Consider the following 19,385-nt stretch of genomic DNA (forward strand, 5'->3'; position numbering starts at 1 on the left):
AGGTTCAAAAATGGAACGTCGGCGGCGTGAGGGAGCGCGAGGGGGTGTGCGCGCGTGCGCGTGCGCGTGCGCGCCCGGGCGAGGGTGACGGGGTCCCCGCCGGCCCGAGCATCGCGCGCCTCAGCCGCGGCCCCGCAGCTCCGCCCCCGGCCCGGCCCGGCCCGGCCCCGGGCCCGCTCGCCCGCCGCCCCGCATGGAGCTGTCAGCCATCGGCGAGCAGGTGTTCGCGGTGGAGAGCATCCGGAAGAAGCGCGTGCGGAAGGTGAGGCTGCCTGGGGGCGGCTCCCAGGACCCCTGTGGGGTCCCCTGTTGTCCCCAGCACCGTCCCTTCCACGCTGGCGGCGAGGGGGAAAGTGGGGCGGGGGCCCAGGCAGCTCCACGCTGCTGGGCTCGTCTCCCCAGTCTGTGCCTCAGTTTCCCCTGCCACCTTGTAGGACGAGTAGAATAAAAGTTGTCGCCCCGGCATCCTGGAGGTAGCTGAGCCCGCCAGAGCTGGAGGTTGGGGTCAGACTGTAGGGATCCTGAACGCCATCCTTCCTCAACCTCCCCTTATTCTAAATAAGGGGAGATGGAGGCCCAAGTTAAGGAAAAGGCTCGCTGGTGTGTTAGCGTCGGAGCTGGGTCTCGAACTCAGGACTCCGGGCTCGGTACCGAGACCTTTGAAGTTGGAGGCGGAGCTTCAGCCTCCTGCCTCTGAGGTCTAACTCTGGACTTCGACCTTTTCGGATCCCTTCTACCCCCACCTCCGGCTTTCTCCCCGTCTTGCAGCGCACACCTCTCTGTCTTCCCCACCCCAACTCTCAGCCCCGCCCGGCCAAGCTCAGTGAAGCCGCCTACAGCGCTGGGGCATCCTCTAAGCTCCTCCCCCTTCCATTCGCCTCCAAAACATGCCCTGCAATTGAAAGAGGCATCTGTTCCATTGGGTTCGGGTACCCGCGCCTCGGGGTTTCACACTTCCTGTGCACCTGTTTGCGGAGTGGTCTCCTCAGACGAGAGGTGGGGGGATGGAAGCCCTTGGGGAAAGTCCTTCCGGCGCTCACCACCATCCTTTCCCCTTATCTCCCCTCTGCAGCCCCTTGGGAGGCTCCAGGGGCAGGGCTGGGAGGGGTCTTAGAGGTCACCGGCTCCTGTTTGACAGAGGCAGAGACTGAGACCCAGGCAGCGGAAATGACCTGGTCAAGGTCACACAGCAAGGCAGAGATGGGGGTAGAGCAGGAGCTCAAGTTGGCGAATGGCTAGCTCATCTTTGGAGAGAGGAAAACTCAGTCCTGGCATTGAGAGCCAAGGGTGAAGGTCGAGGTGTGCCAGGGGCTTTTCTTCCTTCTGCTCTGATGGGGTTGAACTCTTAGGGCTGCCCCTCCTCCTTCTCCCTTCCTCCAGGATTTCCTCGATTTTAATTTATTCCACAAAGCCCAGTGCTTTCCACGCACAGTAGCCTAAGCAGATACAGTGGTTATCCTCCTTCTTCATGGTAGTGCCAGAAAGCGAAGGACATCATTCCTTCAGCTTTTCCCTCAAAATATATTTATTGAGGTTCTGTTACGTACCAGGCACCATTCTAAGCCCCAGGGAAGCAGACATCCCTTCCCTCGTGGAGCCAGCATTCTGGCAGAGGAGACAAGTAACCAACAAGGAAATAAACACAGATGCCTTCCAGGGAGGCTGTGTTCTATGCAGAAAGAGAACTGGAAGGTGGGAGGGATGGCGTAAGAAGGGTTAGTCAGGGCGGGCCTCTTTGAGGAGGTGACATATCTTGGTCTTAGAGTTCTGTGCCCATGGGGTGGGACTGGAAAGCCAGGCCCCTGTCAGTGAGGAAGGGAGGGGTCAGACTCTATTTTCTGACAAAGTCTCCACCTTCAGGGGTGACCATCACTCCTGAAGGTGGAGACTTTGTCAGCCTTTTCTGGGGTCCTGCCAGGGTCTTTTGAGTTGAAAGCCCTAAAGTCATCTGCCTGTCAACCCCGGGGCCAGAGGCAGCCTCTCCCAGGGAAGCGGCTGGTGGGGCTAGAGCCATCGGAAACATGCCAGTGAGGAATTTTCTAGAATTTGGAGAGTCTTCTGTTCGAAAAAGTTAGAGGAGTGATGGTCTTAGCCCTGGGACTCTGGGCACTGGATCTTTGGCGATACATGCCCCATGTAGCCTTAGTTTCCCCATGTGTGACATGGGCTCTAAGCTGCCACAGAAGCCCCAGAAATGTTTGGGGCCAGATGCCCTCCTGTGCTTTCACAGGTGGGGTAGTCATGCAGCAGCCAAAGGTTGGGTGTCTCTGTGTTGGTGGGGATCTGGTGCAGAGTGAGCGGGGGGGGGGGGGGTGGAGTGTCCCTGGATTGTGTATGTCTTGGGGGAATATCAGTCTGCAGAAAGTACTGGGCCTTACTGTCCTGTGAGTGGTTGTTGGGGCAGTTGTGTATCTCACTGTGTCTGCTTCTCTCTCTTCCCAGGGTAAAGTCGAATATCTCGTGAAGTGGAAAGGATGGCCTCCAAAGTAAGGCTCCTCTGTGTGTCTGTGTCTGCCTACCTGTTCATCCTTCATTCGCCTTTTGCCTCTCTCCCACCTAGCTTTTAGCTCTAGCTGCTTTAGTGGCATTCGAAGCTTGATTAAGTCTTCCTCCTCTCTGGGCCTTTGTTTCCCCTCTGCCAGCTGAGGGGCTAGAGGGACATGAGGGTCAGAGTGGGCCCCAGGCTTCTCCTCTCTCCTGCTGCCCTCTGGGTTGAGCTCCATCTTCTGGCTGGAGCCTCCCCTCCCCTCTTCTGGCTTTTCCTGGCACCTAGGAGGTGAAGGCCCTGTATCTTGGCTTCAGAGATGGCTGCTGGCCAGGCGGAGGTAGAGCAAATACAGAGCTGAGTGGGGTTTGGGGGGCTGGATAAGACAAGTCTAGCCGGTGGGGCATGAGTCCGCAGTACCACAGAGCTAGGGCCAGAGCCTGAGCCCACTTTGCCTTTGCACAGCACTCTGCAGTCTACCAAACAGGTTTCCATACAGCCTTGTAAAGTAGGTATGATGGTGATCTCTAAAGAGGAGAACACATGCTCAGAGAAGGTAAGCACCTTGCCTTAGGTCACACAGCAAGTAGAGGCAGAGGTGGGACTTGAACTGGGCCTCCCCAGTTTCGGGTATCTCCTCCATGCCTCCTCCATCTCAGAGTTGGGGGTAGATTGCTGGGTCTAGGACCTCTCCCAGTGGCTCCACCTCTCCTGCTGAGGTCCAATCAGGAACCTTCTTACTAGCCAATCACCTCCCAACAAGGGGGTGGCAGTGGGAGGGAATGAACCAGTCGTGGGGCCTCTTCATTGGTTTGTGGGTGCCCTGCCTCCCTGCCCTCCCTGCTAGGGACTGACTCCTGGAAACCCCCGTTGCCCAGAGCGTCTGCTGCGTGTGCCAGGGGCTTTCTGCCCTGCTTGTGTTGAGGGCTGACCTGGTCCTGGGTTCTGGGAGCATCTTGGGGGCCTGGTAGGGAGACACAGCAGAGGGAAATACAGATTGTGTTCCCTCAGCTTCCCGATCTGCAAAATAGACTCTAGAGGGCAGGCCCAGCTCTCCTCTCTCTCGCTCCTTCCCCTTGTGGGGTGCAGGTTCTGGGTGCAGGTGTTCAGGGCGACCTGCAGGCATCCTGAGGTCGGGCTTGGAGACTGACCAGCCTGAGAATGCACTGGTCTACTCCTGCTGCCTCCCCCTGCCAACACCCTGGACCTGGAGGAGGATCCCCTCCTCCTTGGGGCACATGAGAAGTGGTATCCTAGGCTGGGTGAAGGAGCAGTAGGAGTTGAGGCAGGGCTAGGAAAGGAAGGTGTCTGGGGTGGGCAGCAGGAGCACAGACTCCGTGGGTGTGCGCTCTCCCTTAGCTTCTGCACCGGAAGGCAATACACTGGAGCATAATGACCAGCCTGTTGGCCTTCCAGGCACTGTTGGCAATTTTTCCTCTCAAAAGACTCCAGCTTTTAAAAGATTTCCTTCTCTAAACAGAGGTATTATCAAGGAAAAGTTCCTTCTTCTGCTTTTTCAATCCCACATGGATATGTCTGCCTATCACAGCTTTAGCCAGGAGAGAAGGGCCTAGCACTCCAAGAGCACTCCCTCATGTTTCTGCCGGCCTGAGCCCCTGGCCCTGATGCTGCTTGTTTTGTCACATGCTGAGACCACCAGGTGGGCCCTAGTGACAGCCTCTTGTGACTCCCCGGAGGGGTTCTGGGAGCTAGAACCAGATGACCTGGGGTACTGCTAGCTCCCTTGCACTTTGGTCCTGGGTTCCTGGCTGGCTCACAGCTGTCCAGGTCCCCAACATGGTGGGGCCTCTGCTTCCTGATTTACAAGGCGGAATAATGAAGCCTCTATCACAGCGCTGTTGTGAGGACTGGGTGATGGAGATAGGTACCCAGTGCATTGTCAGATGGCCAGGCACTTAGGAAATGTTTGCTGTTAATGTGAAGTTACACAGCTCAGCCTCTAGGTCTCCCTGCAGCCAGGAAAGGGATCTGGGAGGTTCCATTCCTCATAGGAGCTCAGAGGAGGCTTAGAGATGGCTTAGGTCAGTCCCAGATGGGGAAACTGAGGCCCAAAGAGGGGAAACCATGATAAGACTATAACTTCCAACCCCATGGTGTGGTACCTACTTCTGCCACCCACTGCATCACCCTACTTCACTGGGGGAAAACAGGTTCAGTTTGGGGAAGAAGCAGAAGAACCCCGGGCTTCTTTGTAATCCACTTGGGTTTTAGTCTCCCCCCCCGGGGGGCCCTTGCTTGGAGAAGAGGCTGTGAAAGAGGGGGCGAGTGGGCAGTTGGGCAGGCTGTTCCCTGCAGGCCTGGGAGTCTCGGCTAGGGTAGTGCCAGCCTTGGCGGGAAGGAGAGTCGTATTCTCCTGCTCAGCAACACCTTCCTCGCCGTGATCAAGGAGGCTTATATTAATAACAGAAAGCATAATTTAGATATATACTCACTCTGTGCCAGGCCCCTGTTAGACCATTACATGCTTTGCCCATTTTCTGTCCCCAGCTGCAGACAAATGACTGCCCTTCCTCCCCAGCAGATGGGGCGGAGGAGCTATCTTGTTTGTTCTGGAAGGTACAGTAAATTGCCCAGGGAGGGGCTGGGGGCACAGGGCAGAGGATGTCAAATCGGTAGTTCCAGGCTCTCTGACCCATACAGACCCTCAGATACCCTGCTGATTTCAGCCTGCCCAGGACTGCTGTTCCTGCTTTGGAAATGCATTCCTTGCTTCTTTTCCCACTTGTGAATACGACCCCATCTTTTAGGGAGGACTGCCTCCGTGGAGATTTGGTAATGATATAGTCAGTGGGCACAGCAGGCTGCTGACCTTGTATGAGTCAGGCATTGGCCCATTTTTAATTGCCTCATGGCAACCCATTTTACAGATGGGCACACAGAAATCTCTAGCAGAGGAGTCTGTGCCCAGGGTCAAATACAACTGGGATGATTTGCACTATGGTTTGCCTGATCCCAGGGCTCGGGGTCTAGAGCCTGTGATACACCATCAGCTCTGCAACTGAGAATCTTTTGCCTGTTCCTCTCTTGACCATTCAGAAGGAAGTGCTTAGGCTTTGGAGCCAGACCAGGCTGCCTTTGAACCCTAGTTCTGTAGCTTTACAAAGCCCTCTACCTCCGCACCTCCGTTTCTCCACCTGTAAAGTAAGGCCATAGCCTCACAGGACCCTGTGGAAGGCTGCCTGAGACAAAAGTTTCATAACCCAGTGCCAGGGACGGAGGAGGCGCGCCTTCCTCTTCTAATGCTGGGTTTGGGCAGCAGCAGCAGCGTCCAGGGCTCTGGCCTGGCAGGTTTTCGCACTCCATTGTTACTGATTTAATTAATGCGTATCTGCTTTTATTATGTATCACACTGAGCTAAGTGCTTCACGTGGCTGAGCACATCTAATGGTCACTGAAGCCCCAAATACAGGGACCTTTGGTAGTCCCACTTCACGGATGAGTAAACGGAGGCCCCAGCGGCGGACTAACCTGCGCACCGCCGCGCCCCTCAATCTCGGACCTGAGCACGTCGCTGCTGCTTCTCATTTTGGGGAGCTTTAAGTCGGCCTGGGGGACTGGGTTGGGCCTGGCTTTGGGGGACCCCGCCCCCTGCACCGCGGGAGCCTGCGCAGCGCGGCTCAGGCGGGGCGGCCCGGAGCCTGTTTACCCGGTCTCGGGGGCGGGGCGGTCGGTCACGTGGCCGTGTTTACCTCGGGGCCGGCGCGCTCCGTCCCCGCCCCCGCTCCCCATTGGCTGGCCTGGTAATCCGGGGCGCGCCCTCCTCCGTGCGTGCGCGCGCCCGGCGGCTGCCCTGCAGGGGGCGGGGCGGGGCAAAGTAGGGCTCTCCGCCCCCCACGGAGCGCTCCGTTCCCGCCCTGACCGCGCAGTCCCTCTGCTCGCTCCACCTCGTCCTGCCGCCCGCCCGCTGCGCGCCCTGGTCCTCCCTGCGCCCAAAGCTGTGGCCCCTGGCTCCCCGCATCGTGGAGCGGTGTTAATGGCCTCCACTTTAGGGGGCGGAGATGTCCGGAGAATCGAGACCGTAGTGCAGACCTCCAACCGTTCCTCTCCCACAGCATGGAGCAGGACCAGGCCTCCTGCTGCTTACATTGTCTGAGCCTGTCAACACGCCTCCAGCTGCCCGGGCCCTGTAACAATTCCCCCTGAATCCACTGAGCCTTTCTGTGCACCCACTGTGTGCAAGGTCCCGGTCAGACACAGGACGTAGTCAGGCACTCTCTGTCTCCCAAGGACATCACAGACCGGTGGGGAGCCAGATACAGTGACAAGTGAGAGACCCAAAGGTAGAGTGGCCAAGATTCAGCAGTTCCAACCACAGACGGGCCACTTACTGTCTCAGTGACCTTGGCAAGATGCTTACCTCTGTGCCTGTTTCTTCATCTTTAAAGAGGGTAACCTACCCTATGGGGGTTTTATGAGGAATAGATGAGTCCCCGGCAGTGAGTGGTGCTCTTACCATGATGGTGATGGTGGTGATTTTTAAGATGAGGAAACTGAGGTCCAGCGAAGGTTAGGGACTTGCCGGGAACCACACAGCACCCACATCAACAAAAAATGGGCAGGGCAGCGGGGAAGTGGGCAGGACAGAGAAGACTGGAACACCGTAGAGACATCTTAACAGCTAGAGGAGAGAGGGCGAGGCAGAGGACATAGGAGGAACACAAAATTCCTCCTTTCTTGTAACTAGTTACTGCTGAAGAAATCTAACCTTTGTTTTGCAAGAGGAAGTTCTGGAGTCTCTGCCAGTCTCTGGTTGCTTATACTTTGGGCTTTATGCAAAGTATCAGAAAAACCCGTTTCACTCTTAGCCTTTCTTTAGGGTGAACAGAACTCTGCAGTGGCTTCTATATCATTCCCAGAGCACCCAGGGTGTGGGGCTGGGCACCCTGGAGAGGGCTTGCAGTGTGCCTGCCAGGATGCCAGCTGGATTCATCAGAAATTTTGGCAGGTGTCAAGTGCACCAGGCTGTGGAGAACAGCAGAAGGGAGGGAGAATTCTGCAGGGAGCTTGAGGAGGCTGTCAGGGGAAGCTCCTGAAGGATGAGGAGGAGATCATGGAGGGACTGACTGGCCCTCAGGGGGAGAGCACAGCCTGTACAAGGGAGGTGTGACTGTGCCTGATCAGGCTGGGCGTGGGGCGCTTAGGTAGGGACTGTGAGGTCCTCAGGGCTCAGACCTTTGTTGCTGAGTGCACAGAGCCTGACGCGGGGTCCAACACAAAGTCGGTGTGAGGAAGTGCCGGTGGAAGGAAGGAGGAAAGGTTTCTGTCCTCGGGTAGCTTGTTCTTCGAATCCAGATTGGACTACTGGTAGCTGCCAGTTTAAGATGAAGGTTTTAGCTCAGTGGGTTAGGAGACAGCAGGAGCAGGGTCTCTACCCAGCCTCTTTCTGCCTCCTAACACCTCCCTGATACCTGCTCACCTCCCTTGTTGCCCAGCAGAGCTGGGTGCAGCCTCGCCCAGAATCATAGTCCGTTGCTTTGGTGTTGTTTGTACATATACGTGTATGCACATGAACATACTCGTGTTTATATGTTTGTACGTATGTTGTATATTCAAATATGTGTATATACAGACGTATTCAGGTACGTGTTTTAAAACTTTTCATTTTCTATTTATCAGCATCTGTTTATGGTGAGTGACCCTAGTTTTTCCATTTATGGAAATCATAAAGGGTTTTTTTTTGGTAAGTTTATTTATTTTTTTTTAGTAATCTCTACACCCAACTTGGGGCTCAAACGCACGGCCCAAGACCAAGAGTTACATGCTCCTCTGACTGAGCCAGGCAGGTGCCCCTAAAGTTTGTTTTTATTTGTTTTTTAAATATTTTATTTATTTATTTAACAGATAGAGATCACAAGTAGACAGAGAGGCAGGCAGAGAGAGAGAGGAGGAAGCAGGCTCCCTGCTGAGCAGAGAGCCCAATGTGGGGCTCCATCCCAGGACCCTGGGATCATGACCTGAGCCGAAGACAGAGCCTTTAACCCAGTGAGCCACCCAGGCGCCCCTAAAGTTTGTTTTTAAAATAAAATTATTAAACAAAACAAGTGAGCAGCTTTAGAGGCAGATATTAAGTAAATAGCGCAGGTGGAAGGAAGATGGCTTGAGCTGTGAAGTGCTGAGCTGTCACTCCCAAATCTGGCCCAACAGGGGGCGCTCTGTGGTCTGGGGTGTTGGAGGATTCCCCTTCGAAGTACCAAGGGGACCTTCCATGGGATCGTGGCACCATTCAGTCGCCAGCCATCTACCTGGTTCCTGCTACATGCCAGGCCCAGCAAGGGAACTTCAGGCCGGGCTGGGAAGGTACAGCTGTGTGCCAAGGAGGGAGGGAGCAGCTCAGCCCAGTCAGAGGAGGCTGCACTGGGACCAGGGCTGGAAGGGTGGGCAGGGACAGCCGCCGGAAGCACGGAGCACTTCCTGTGCACCAGGCACTGTGCTAGGCACTTAGATGAACACGTTCAGCAGGACAAGAGTTCTTTACAGATGGGTAAGTGGAGGCACGGGGACGTTGAGTAAATCCTTCAAGAGCTGGGATCTGAAGCCAGGTTGTCTGGCGCCAGTGCCTCTGCCCTTGACCACATGCTCAGGCTTCTCACCAAAAGGGAGCCCCGGGGGCAGTGTCCTGTACTTCAGAGCATGAGGTCTAATTGGGAGTTGGACACAGTTCTTTGTAGGGTGGTGTGATTGGTAATCAGAATGAGGGGAGTTCTGGTGTCATCGGAGCCCCCTGACCTAGCCTGGGCAGCCAGGTACAGGTTCTGGGAGTAGGTGGCAATTATGGGGGCCCAGGCAGGGGGCGAGAGCCTGCAGGGAATGCTGGTGGGGAGCAGGGCAGCTTCTGACCTCCTGCTTCTCTCCCCAGATACAGCACGTGGGAGCCGGAAGAGCACATCCTGGACCCCCGCCTGGTCATGGCCTATGAGGAGAAGTAAGGGGGCCTCAGCCTGCCACCGGGGCTGGGCATGAGACAGGCTTTGAGGTTTCACAAGGAGCCTCATGCTGGGTTGGCTCTGAACGAGGGGCATGGGCATGGGGTGGGGCGGGGGTTTGGCAGGGACATTTGGGTCTAGTCTGCTGCTGGGAGAAGGGGGTGGACATCAGGTCCCAGAGCAGCTGAGGGCCCTGGCTCCCTTTCCTGTTGCTGAGTGATGTTGGCCACTTCTCTAACCTCCCCACGCCTCACTCTCTGCTGTAAAGTGGGCCATCCCTCATAACACTGGCTCTGATTCCCCCAAGGTAGGACTTTCAGTTGCTGTGATGGGTATAAAAATGCTTTACAGAGCTGGCCCTGTGCGAGGGGCAGAAATGTCCTTAATGGGCAGTCATGACCTTGGGGACAGATCCGAGAGAGATTCTCCGTAGAGACTCTCACCAAGAGAAGGAAAGTCCAGTGGAAGCTTGAGAAAGGGGAGGGACTGTGGCTTTGGAGCAAGGATGTTTAAGTTCTAGTCTGTCCTACTGGGCCACCTCCCAGCTTAGTGGCCCTGGGCAAGGCTCCTCTGGGCCTCAGTCTCCCTTATCTGCCCGTGCTCTGCTCTGATTCTGAAGGTAGGTCAGTGATTGGTGGCTCCACCGAAGGGCAGTGACGATGCATCTCAGGGGGGAGCTTTTGACAAAGTGTTGTTGCTCCTGATGGGGGAGTCTTTTGAGTCTAGCCACCCCCATCTGCTGCAGGAGCCCCAGCTTTACTGACCTCCCTGCCAGCGGGCAGCCCAAATCCTTGTGCCTCTTCCCAACTGCCCACCCTTACAGGGCAGGATCTTTGCCCAAAATCGTTTCCATTTGGCCCTTTACAGGAACCTCCTGAGACAGGGATGAGAGTCTCATCTGACAGATGAGGAAACTGAGGCTCTGGGAGCTAAGGAGCTTGTTGGGGGGGCACCTCAGAGCTGGGAAGCTGCCTACCCAGGGCTTCACCCGGGCCTCCCGAATCCCAGTCCGGTGCCCTTCCCCTGCCCCTCCTTGCCCCCCTTCCCATTGCTTCTCTGCAGGAAGTGTCTCGCTGCCCATTCCAATTAAAAGTCACCCCTGTTCTTCACTTTAAAAATCAGGGTTTCCCCATCCCACAGCTGTTCTCTGGCTCCTGGGCACTTGGTGGGGCCTTGATCCAAAAGGACTGTGGTGCTTGGGAGAATCCTGTGGAATGTCATGGACTGCATGGAGGAAAGCGTCAGGCCGGTGTCCGAGTCCTGAATTAGAGTCCTAGCTCTGCTGCTCACCAGCTGTGTGATGGTGGGCAAGGTCTCCTCCCTCTCGGGGCCTTATCCTCCTGATCTGTGAAGTGGGGACAGTTGTGCTGACCTTGCAGGGCTCTCATGGGGAGCAAGGAGTATGAAAGCACTCTGTAGATCAGTGAGTGTGGGCACAGGTGTGTGAATTATCTCCCTGACAGTAACTAAGGATCATTCTTTGGCTCGTTCAACAAGTCTTTAGTGAGGTTCTGCCGTATGCCAGACACTGTCCCTGGTGCTGGGGACACAGCGAAGGATCAAAACAAACAAACATCCCTATTTTCATGGTGCTCGAATTCCAATGCAGAGACACACAATAAAAAAAAAAACAAAACAGTAAGTGTATATGATATCAGATGGTCATAACTGCTGCAAAGACAGGGGTGGGGGAGGGGTGCAGGGATCAGAGGGATGGTTAGGCGGGGATGTTTGACCAGAGACCTGAGGGAATGAGCCCAGCAAGTATTTTAGAGACGAACATCCTAGGTGAAGAGAACAGTCTGTGCAAAGGCCATGGGGTGAGAGCCAGTGTTTAGGGAACAGCACGGAGGCAAGTGTGGCTCTGAGTGTGGCTGGCTGGAGTGGAGTGAGTTGAGTGAGGTGTGGGAGCAGAGGCAGGAGTAGGGCAGCTGAAGGAAGGGGGAGCACAGCTCAGGGAGTGCCTCATAAGTCCCGGTGGAGGATTTGGATTTTACTTTGAATGAGTCAGAAAATGTAACAGTTAAGGAACAAAGGAAGAGCTTGGAGACTTACAGACCCACTGTGTGACTTTTGGCTTACTTCTCTCCCAGTCTTGGTGAAGAGGGGTAAAAGAGGGATGACGTCCCTTTAACCCTTGCCTTGCAGGGTTTTATTTTTTATTTTATTTTATCTTCTAATTAAAAAACTTTTTTAAAAGATTTTTGTTTATTTGTCAGAGAGAGAGAGAGAGAGAACACTAGCAGGGGTAGTGGGGGAGGGAGAAGCAGACACCCTGCTGAGCAGGGAGCCCGATGTGGGGCTTGATCCCAGGACCCTGGGATCATGACCTGAGCCAAAGGCAGACGCTTAACCGACTGAGCCTCCCAGGCACCCCAGTCTGCACCTTGCAGGGTTTTAAAGAGACTCAGAAGGAGTCTGGCCAGGGGGCTTCTCTGCGGAGTCCCGCCCGCAGGGAAAGGCTGAGAGGGCATGCCTGGTAGGGTGCCACCGCCCTGCAGCCCTGGACATTGAGGGGCAGGATCCAAGGCTGACAGAAACCAGGCCCCGGGTGGGGAGGACTGGATAGAACGGACCCCTTCCCCATCGTGCGCGCACACACACACGCACACACACACGCACGCTGCAGGTTAGAAATCAGGGTCATGCGGCCTGGGCTCCGGCCCTGCCCTGCTGACCCTGGCTGGACCCTGGGCCTGACCCTCTCTGGGCCTGGAGCCTGGAGCTCAGCGGCAGACGCTGTCAGAATTTTGGCATTGGGCAAGTGACTTAACCTCTCTGTGCCTCAGTTTCCCTGACTCTAAGGTGAGGAGAGTAACTGTGGCTCCCTTATAGGGCGGCCGTGACGGGGCAGTAGAGCGATGCCTTGTGCAGAGTGTCCCGTGTGTGACGTTCGTAAACACCACCCGTGGAGAAGTTGTAGACGCGCCAGCATCACTATTCCTTTCCCTTCAGCCCTTCCCTCTCCCCCGACTTCCTCCTCCTCGTCTCTTCTTTCTCATCCCTCTCATCCCTCTCTCTGCTACCTCACTCGATTATTTCACTTGTCCGCCCTCCATTTTGATAGATCCCAGGGACCTCTCTTGCTCCTCCCGAGAGCCCTGGTGGCCAGGGGAGGAGGGATCTTCTTGCTCCAGACGAGGACACTGAGGTCTAGACGGGAGGTGACTGGCCAAGGTCTCCCGTGGGTCAGGGTGGAGCTGGGCCTGGAACAGGGGGCCCGGGGGGCCCAGCAGTGGCTTCTGAGAGAAGAGTCTCACCCTCAAAGGCCGGCAGGTGCATCCTGGCAAGCTGAGTGGTTGGTGTCACAGTGTGATCGGATGTCTGGCTCCTGGGCCCCAAGGCGGGCTGACTCCACGGGGACGGCGGGAGGGCCCAGTGCACAAGGCGCCGCTCCCCAGCAGGGAGAAGGGCTGAGGGAGAGGGCGAGGGGTGGAAACAGCTGCCCCGGACGGGCTGGACTCCCCGAGCTCAGATGGAGAGACCGCCTGGGGTCACACAGCCAGGAGGGGAAGTAGGGGTGTGCTCCCGGCCTCCACATTCTCTCAGCTGCCCACATGGCCTCTGCAGTGGGGGCCACAGAAAGTGGGGTGGAATGAAGTGAAATCAGCAGAATGAAAATGGCTCTGAAGTTTTCACCGCCTCCGGCACTGCTGTCGTTGGGGTCTCTGTTGTATTGTCTTGTGTGTGTCGTGTGTGGCTTTGTACGCATCCTCGGGTTGTGCCTGTGTGTTTGGGATGTGGGCAGGGCCCCCGGCAGAGAGTCTGGCATCCACTAGGGACTCAGTACAGGCGAATTTCTCTCCGTTTCCTGAGCCAGATGTTACAGGCAAGAGCCTGTCCTCTCCACCTGGGTCACGCACATCCCAAAGGGGGAAAGACCTGGGCAGAGCTTCATTACACGAGGACCATTCCAAGTCCCAGCAGCTCCCCCCAGGACACTGGAGGCAAATTTGATTGACAGGTTTCTGTACCCCTCTCCCGAGAGCGGGAACCGGATCTGTGTTGTTTTGGGGGCTGTACCCAGTGGCACGGAGAGCCAAGCTCTGGCGTGATTCTGGAGCCCAGTAAATACCCACATACTTTTGGAGACGTCACCCAAGTCCCCCCTCTGCAATTGGGACCAGTGGCTGTGCACCTGCCCTTTTGCCAGATGGGGAGACTGAGGCCCTGGGATTTGAACATGGGGCCCCACTGTTACGGTGTAAAGAGAGCACTGGGGAGGAGTGCCTGCCCTAGGATTAGGGGGTGACGTATGGCGGGTGCCCCTTTCCCTGTAGACTGCAGAGCGCGAGGCGGAGTGGACGCTTCACTTTCCCTTAAATGTCACCCGTGTTTGCTTTTCTTCTGCCATCTGCTTTGCACCCCAGGGAGGAGCGAGACCGAGCATCGGGGTATAGGAAGAGAGGTCCGAAACCCAAGCGGCTTCTGCTGCAGGTAACCCCGTCAGCCTTGGTGCCCACCCACAGGTCCCCCTGCCCCCCCGCCAGCCTCCCCCGCCCCGTGCACTTGCACCAGCTAGTTGAGCTGGACCACTTGCCCGTCTTGCTCTGCTCAGGGCACTGTGGGTGGGGGCACTCAGTGGGTAAGTCTCTTTGGGGGGAGGGAGGGAAGGAAGACAGCCTGGGTGGGAGGTGCTCTGGGGTTTGGGAGATGGTGGATATATGGCTGATGGGAGCCTAAAAATTTGAAAGCTTAGAATCTTGTAAATAAGCCTTTATGAGGCTCAAAATCCCCCAAACACAAACTTGTAATATTTGGGGACCTCAGAAACATAAACTTTAGAATTGAGGAAACGTGGAAGCCTGGGATTTTAGAACCCGAGAAAGGGAAACTCAGAATTCTGGAACTGTTGTCATGCGATACCCTAGAAATGGGGAATTTTTGAGGAAGGGGAAACCTACAGGGTCCCCTTTTCCAGTCCTCTGCCACAGGCGGGCGTCTAGACTCCGGGGCACCCCAAGTTACCCAGGTCTTGGGGCCACTTTGCTGACTTCACCGCTTTGCTTGGAAAGTGGATAGAGTTTGAAGTGATGTGATTTGAGGCAAGTCTCCGCCCCTCTCAGCTTGAACTTTCTCATCTGTAGAATTGGGATGGTCTCCCTAATTGAATGAGGTTCACCCAGGGGTTCGAAGCCAAATGATAAGGCTTCTTGGTGTACACACAGTGGCCAGTCTCCTGCCCACTCTTGAGTAGGGATCATCTGAGGCTTTGGGCAGAAAGGTGGGTTTCCCTTCACGCAGTGGGCATTTTCCGTGGGGTTTGGCGTGAATTGGGTCCCAGGACAGAAGGGAGCATCTCTGCGTCCAGCGTCTTCCCCGAACTGAGCAACTTAGAGTAGTAAACACCCAACGTGACACACAGTGTGGGTGGTCCAGAGTTCAGGAGTCCTGTAGCTGCTTCTTTAGTGATTCCAGTTCGGGTTACGGTCATGATGTCAACCAGCGCACGCCGTCTGGAGGTTTGGCCGGAGCGGGACGCTCTGTTGCCGAAGCGGCTAGTCACGTGCCCACAAGTCAGCTCTGGTTGTGGACAGGAGGCCTGGTATTTTCCACATAGACCTCTCCACATAGACCTCACGGTGTGGCCACTGGCTTCCCCCAGAGCGGACGATCCAAGAGCAAGAGCAGGGGAGAAGCACAGAGTCTTTTTTTTTTTTTTTTTAAGATTTTATTTATTTGACAGACCCAGATCACAAGGAGGCAGAGCAGCAGGCAGAGAGAGGAGCAAGCAGGCTCCCCGCTGAGCAGAGAGCCCGATGTGGGGCTCGATCCCAGGACCCTGGGATCATGACCCGAGCCGAAGGCAGAGGCTTTAACCCACTGAGCCACCCAGGCGCCCCAAGCACAGTGTCTTTAATGAGCCTGCCTCGCAAACCCCACGGCACAGCACCCGGGGCCCGAAGGGACGTGGGTGTGACTTCCTTGAGGCGGGCCTTGCTGGGGCTTTGTCGGGGGCTGGCCGCTCTGGTTTCTTCATCGTTGCACTGACGAAGAAAGGCTCTGGGGGGCCAGGGGTTTCCCCAGGGTGTCACAGCCTGGTCTGACCCCGGGGGCTCCGGGATGCCTGTTAGGAGCTGTAGTCCTCTCTTGGTGAGGTGGAGAAGGGCAGAGAAGGATCGTCTTGCAGGGTTGGGGGACTTGACTGGGCTCGAGATGGCTGCCGAGCCAGGCTGAAGAAGCAGGTTTAGGGAACGCTGCAATGGGACAAGCCCTCCCAGCCTCGCAGCGCTGTCCTGAGCCCTGCCCCATAGCCCTCCTCCTGGCCAGTAACACCCTGCACCCGGGGCCAAGTGCTGGGCCTAAGCGGGCAGGATGGGAGAGGAGCCTGTGGGTGTGATCTCTGCTCCCAGCTGGGGAGTGTTTGACCTACAGGCCCCATCTCGCTCTCTTCCTGGGGGCTCTTGGCCTCTGGTGACGGGTGGCAGCAGAAGGTATTGTCCTGGCGGGACCCGGGCCTTAGCACCAAAGATCTTCCTTGGATTTGTGCACATCTTGGCCCAAGTCAGTGAGACAAATCCTGGAGTACAGAACTGCAGCCCTCCGGTGGCAGAACACGTGCCCTCCAGCCCCATCTTAACAAGAGTGCGAGGCGGCATCGCCAGAGGGCTGTGCCGCGGCTTGGGGCCAAGGAGTAGCCCATGGGCTTCGGGCAGAGCCCCGTCCCCGTGGCTGCGTGACACAGGGCACCCAGTGCCACGTGCCCCCCTTGGGTACTTGCCCAAGAATCTCAGGGCATCCACGTCACACCATCTCCTTGGCAAGCTGGCCGTTTCAGCCCTGGGGGTCCTTTGGTAGGCAAACATACCTTCCCCGTGATGAATAACTCCGCAGTTTATCTGCTTCATAAATCCAGATTTGCTTTTTCTTGGTCAGTTTTCAATCTGTCCTCTGGGATGCTCTCCTACTGTGCGGCTTCTGTCCCTGAGCCCCCTGCTACCCCCCAGGGAGATGCGGTGGCCCCAGGCCAGACCTGAGGCTGGGGCTGGTCAAGGGGTGGCTTTCTGGGCCGGGTTGGAGGGGCTGGGGTGATGGCTGGCTCCGGGCCACGGAACACAGGGAAGGGCACTCCAGGCGGGAGGAACAGCATGAGCAAAGGCGCGGCAGCGGCGGGGAGGGCAGGGCTGACCCGCCGTGCCCTGGCTTGCCCCCGCAGCGGCTGTACAGCATGGACCTGCGGAGCTCCCACAAGGCCAAGGGCAAGGAGAAGCTCTGCTTCTCCCTGACGTGCCCACTCGGCAGCGGGAGCCCTGAGGGGGTGGTCAAGGCAGGGGCGCCCGAGCTGGTGGACAAGGGCCCCTTGGTGCCCGCCCTGCCCTTCCCGCTCCGCAAGCCGCGCAAGGCCCACAAGTACCTGCGGCTCTCACGCAAGAAGTTCCCGCCCCGCGGGCCTGACCTGGAGAGTCACAGCCATCCACGGGAGCTCTTCCTGCAGGAGCCAGCAGCCCCGGACGTCCTGCAGGCGGCCAGCGAGTGGGAGCCTGCTGAGCAGCCCCCCGAGGAGGAGGGTAAGGTAGCCCCTCGGCCCTGGCCCGGAGCCCCTGAGAGCTGAGGAGTTCCCTGGAGTCGGCAGGTCCAGCTGCTGCCATGCCCAGAGAGGGCCCAGGGCGCTCCCGAGGCCGCATAGCCCGTGGCGCGCTGGCACCGCCCCAGCCCTTCCTGTGACCCTGCTGCGGCAGGGTGGTCCAGGCAAGGAAGACAAATGCAGTGACCTCCTTCTGGGTGTCCAGCCTTGAGCCAGGCCCAGAGCTGGGCGGGCAGGGGTCTGCATGCCGCCCCCACTTCCTGCTCCCGCCTTCCCAGTGCTGTGGTCAGGGCTGTCCTCATCTCTCCATCTTTCTCCCATGCCTGCCGCAGATGGAGACCTGGCCGAGGGCCCCCCTCCTTGGACTCCTGTGCTCCCCCCAAGTGAAGTGACAGTGACCGATATCACCGCCAACTCCGTCACGGTCACCTTCCGCGAGGCCCAGGCGGCTGAGGGTTTCTTCCGGGACCGCGGCGGGAAGTTCTGAGTCATCATTTTTACTCTTCCTAAACTGTTTGCTTTTGGGCTTGGGGTGGGGACTTCCAGAGATGGGGAGGGGTTGGGGGCAGGGTAATTATTTTATTTAAAAAAAAAAAAGGAACAGGAGCAGGGGGCAAGATCCCGCCACTTTCCCGCCACTTTCCCGCCACCTAGCCCCCTTCCTCTGCGCCTGACGTTTACAGAAAGGCTCGGTGGTCTGCTTTGGGGGCCGGGGCTGGGGTGGCCTGGCGTGGCCTGGCATTACCCTGCCAGGCAGGGGGTCCTCTCCGGGCCAGGCCGGAGACCGGGCCGCCTGTTCTTGGATGCTTCCCTCACCATTCTCTAGAGACGCAGCAGCTGGTCCCAGGAACCAAAGGAGAATGGGAGGGCCCAAACCCTCTCCCTTGAGCCCCCCACTCCTGCCTTTCTGGGTGGTTTCCCTTTTCCTTTTTGGGGGTGGGGGGAGTCCTTATTTTTAACTTTCCACTCCAGCTTTGTGGTGGGACATGGAGGCTGGCTTCGACCAAATATGACCTGGTCAAGACGAGGGAGCAGGAGGAGGCCTTTGAGGTTGTGGGGTGCATCCCATGCCCTTCCCTGGGGGTGGCTGCCAGCTGAGCCCCTTCTCCCCGGGAGCCCCCCCCCCCATCACCTGGCCTGTGAGAAACACTCACGTGCACACCCAGCCACACGGGCGTGCACACACAGCCCCGGGACCCCGGGACCGCAGGCATTGTGTCTGCACATGCGCACAGTGGGTCTTGCAAACCTCCTGTTTAGAAACCCCAACCTGGTGAATTTTGGGGTGACTCCAAGCGCCTCAGAACTTGTCTCGGGCAGCGCACACTTACTAGCCTTGTTCAGCACGTCCCGGGACAGGGTCTCTCCCCGGGACAGGGTCTCTCCCGACGCAGTCTGCTCGCAGCTGTCCGCAGAGGGCCAGGTGGCCTCCGAGGCTCCGGGCATGCGGTGCGAGGCTGGGACTTCACCCGGCCAGCTGCAGGGGTGCCGAGGGTCAGCACCGGCTCTGAGGCACTTGGGCCCCGTCCTTCCTCTCCTGAGGGGCTCTCGTTTTCTCTGACTCAGGTGACTTTTCAACCCTACCCACTCTTCTCTTTTGCTGTCCTCCCAGAGAGGGAGGGAGCGTCCCACCACCTTCTCAGGGCAGCCTGCAACTCCTGAAACCCTTCCTCCTTCCCTTCCATGTCCCCTCCCCATTCAACCTAAATGCCACAGCCCGGAGTGACCTAGTGTTCCTGCAGGGGAGGGGACCTCTGCCATGTCTTCCTGCAGTGGGGCTGCCCTGGATGGTGGGTCAGGCTGTGTATAAGCCCAGCCAGCAAGGGGCTGTGGCTGCCAGAGGAGGGGCTCTCGTCTGCACAGATGTGCCCTGTGGCCAAGAGTAGTTTCCCAGGTCATGAGGAGGGGCTGTTCCCCTGTCCCTTCTCCAGCCCAGTAAGGGAGAAAAAGCCAGGTGGGGCTGGGCACCAGGGAAGCAAAAGTAGAAGGCCGGCTCCCTCCACTTCCCCCATCCTGAGTTGGGGCACTAGGAGGTGGGGCCTGCCCTCTCCGGGGGCCCTCCCCCAACTCTGCTTTGTCCTGAGGAAGTCAGCAGAATCCTGCTGAGAGGAGGATAGGGCGATTCTTCCCCCAGACCCCTTCTTCCCAAGTTCCCAAACCAAAGACAGCCTGGACCCCATTTTTGTTTGGGGTGCCCTGCTGGCAAGATTCCTAAATCCCTGAGTCTCTCTATCTCCCCTTCCTCCTTAATTGTCCAGGGTCAATTCAGTGCTTCCATTGGGGGGTGGTCCCCTCTGGTGGTTCCTCCCAGCCCAGGAAGTTGACTCTAGAGGAGTATATGGGGGCGGACCAGGGAAAGAGGGGCAGCAGAGTTACCCCCGCCCCCGCCCCGTCCAGCTGTGAGACCCTGGGTCCGGGAAGGGCAACTTGG

At 57.5% G+C, this 19,385-nt stretch overlaps 1 protein-coding gene across 2 annotated transcripts; it reads left to right on the forward strand.

Moving 5' to 3' along the window:
* CBX7 (chromobox 7) lies at nucleotides 1–17,539 on the forward strand. Of its 2 annotated transcripts, none has more exons than XM_080811013.1 (6): nucleotides 1–262; nucleotides 2,443–2,486; nucleotides 9,363–9,428; nucleotides 13,800–13,866; nucleotides 16,865–16,937; nucleotides 17,287–17,539. In XM_080811013.1, exons 1-6 carry the CDS (start codon nucleotides 194–196, stop codon nucleotides 17,439–17,441), a joined length of 474 nt encoding a protein of 157 aa, XP_080667139.1. In that variant the 5' UTR covers nucleotides 1–193; the 3' UTR covers nucleotides 17,442–17,539. The 2 variants fall into 2 exon arrangements, with proteins under 2 accessions (XP_080667139.1, XP_080667138.1); XM_080811012.1 differs by having other exon boundaries at nucleotides 55–262; nucleotides 16,586–16,937.
* The last annotated feature ends 1,846 nt before the right edge of the window (nucleotides 17,540–19,385 follow it).

The sequence above is a fragment of the Martes martes genome (assembly GCF_963455335.1).
Source record: "Martes martes genome assembly, chromosome: 8".
NCBI lineage: Eukaryota > Metazoa > Chordata > Mammalia > Carnivora > Mustelidae > Martes > Martes martes.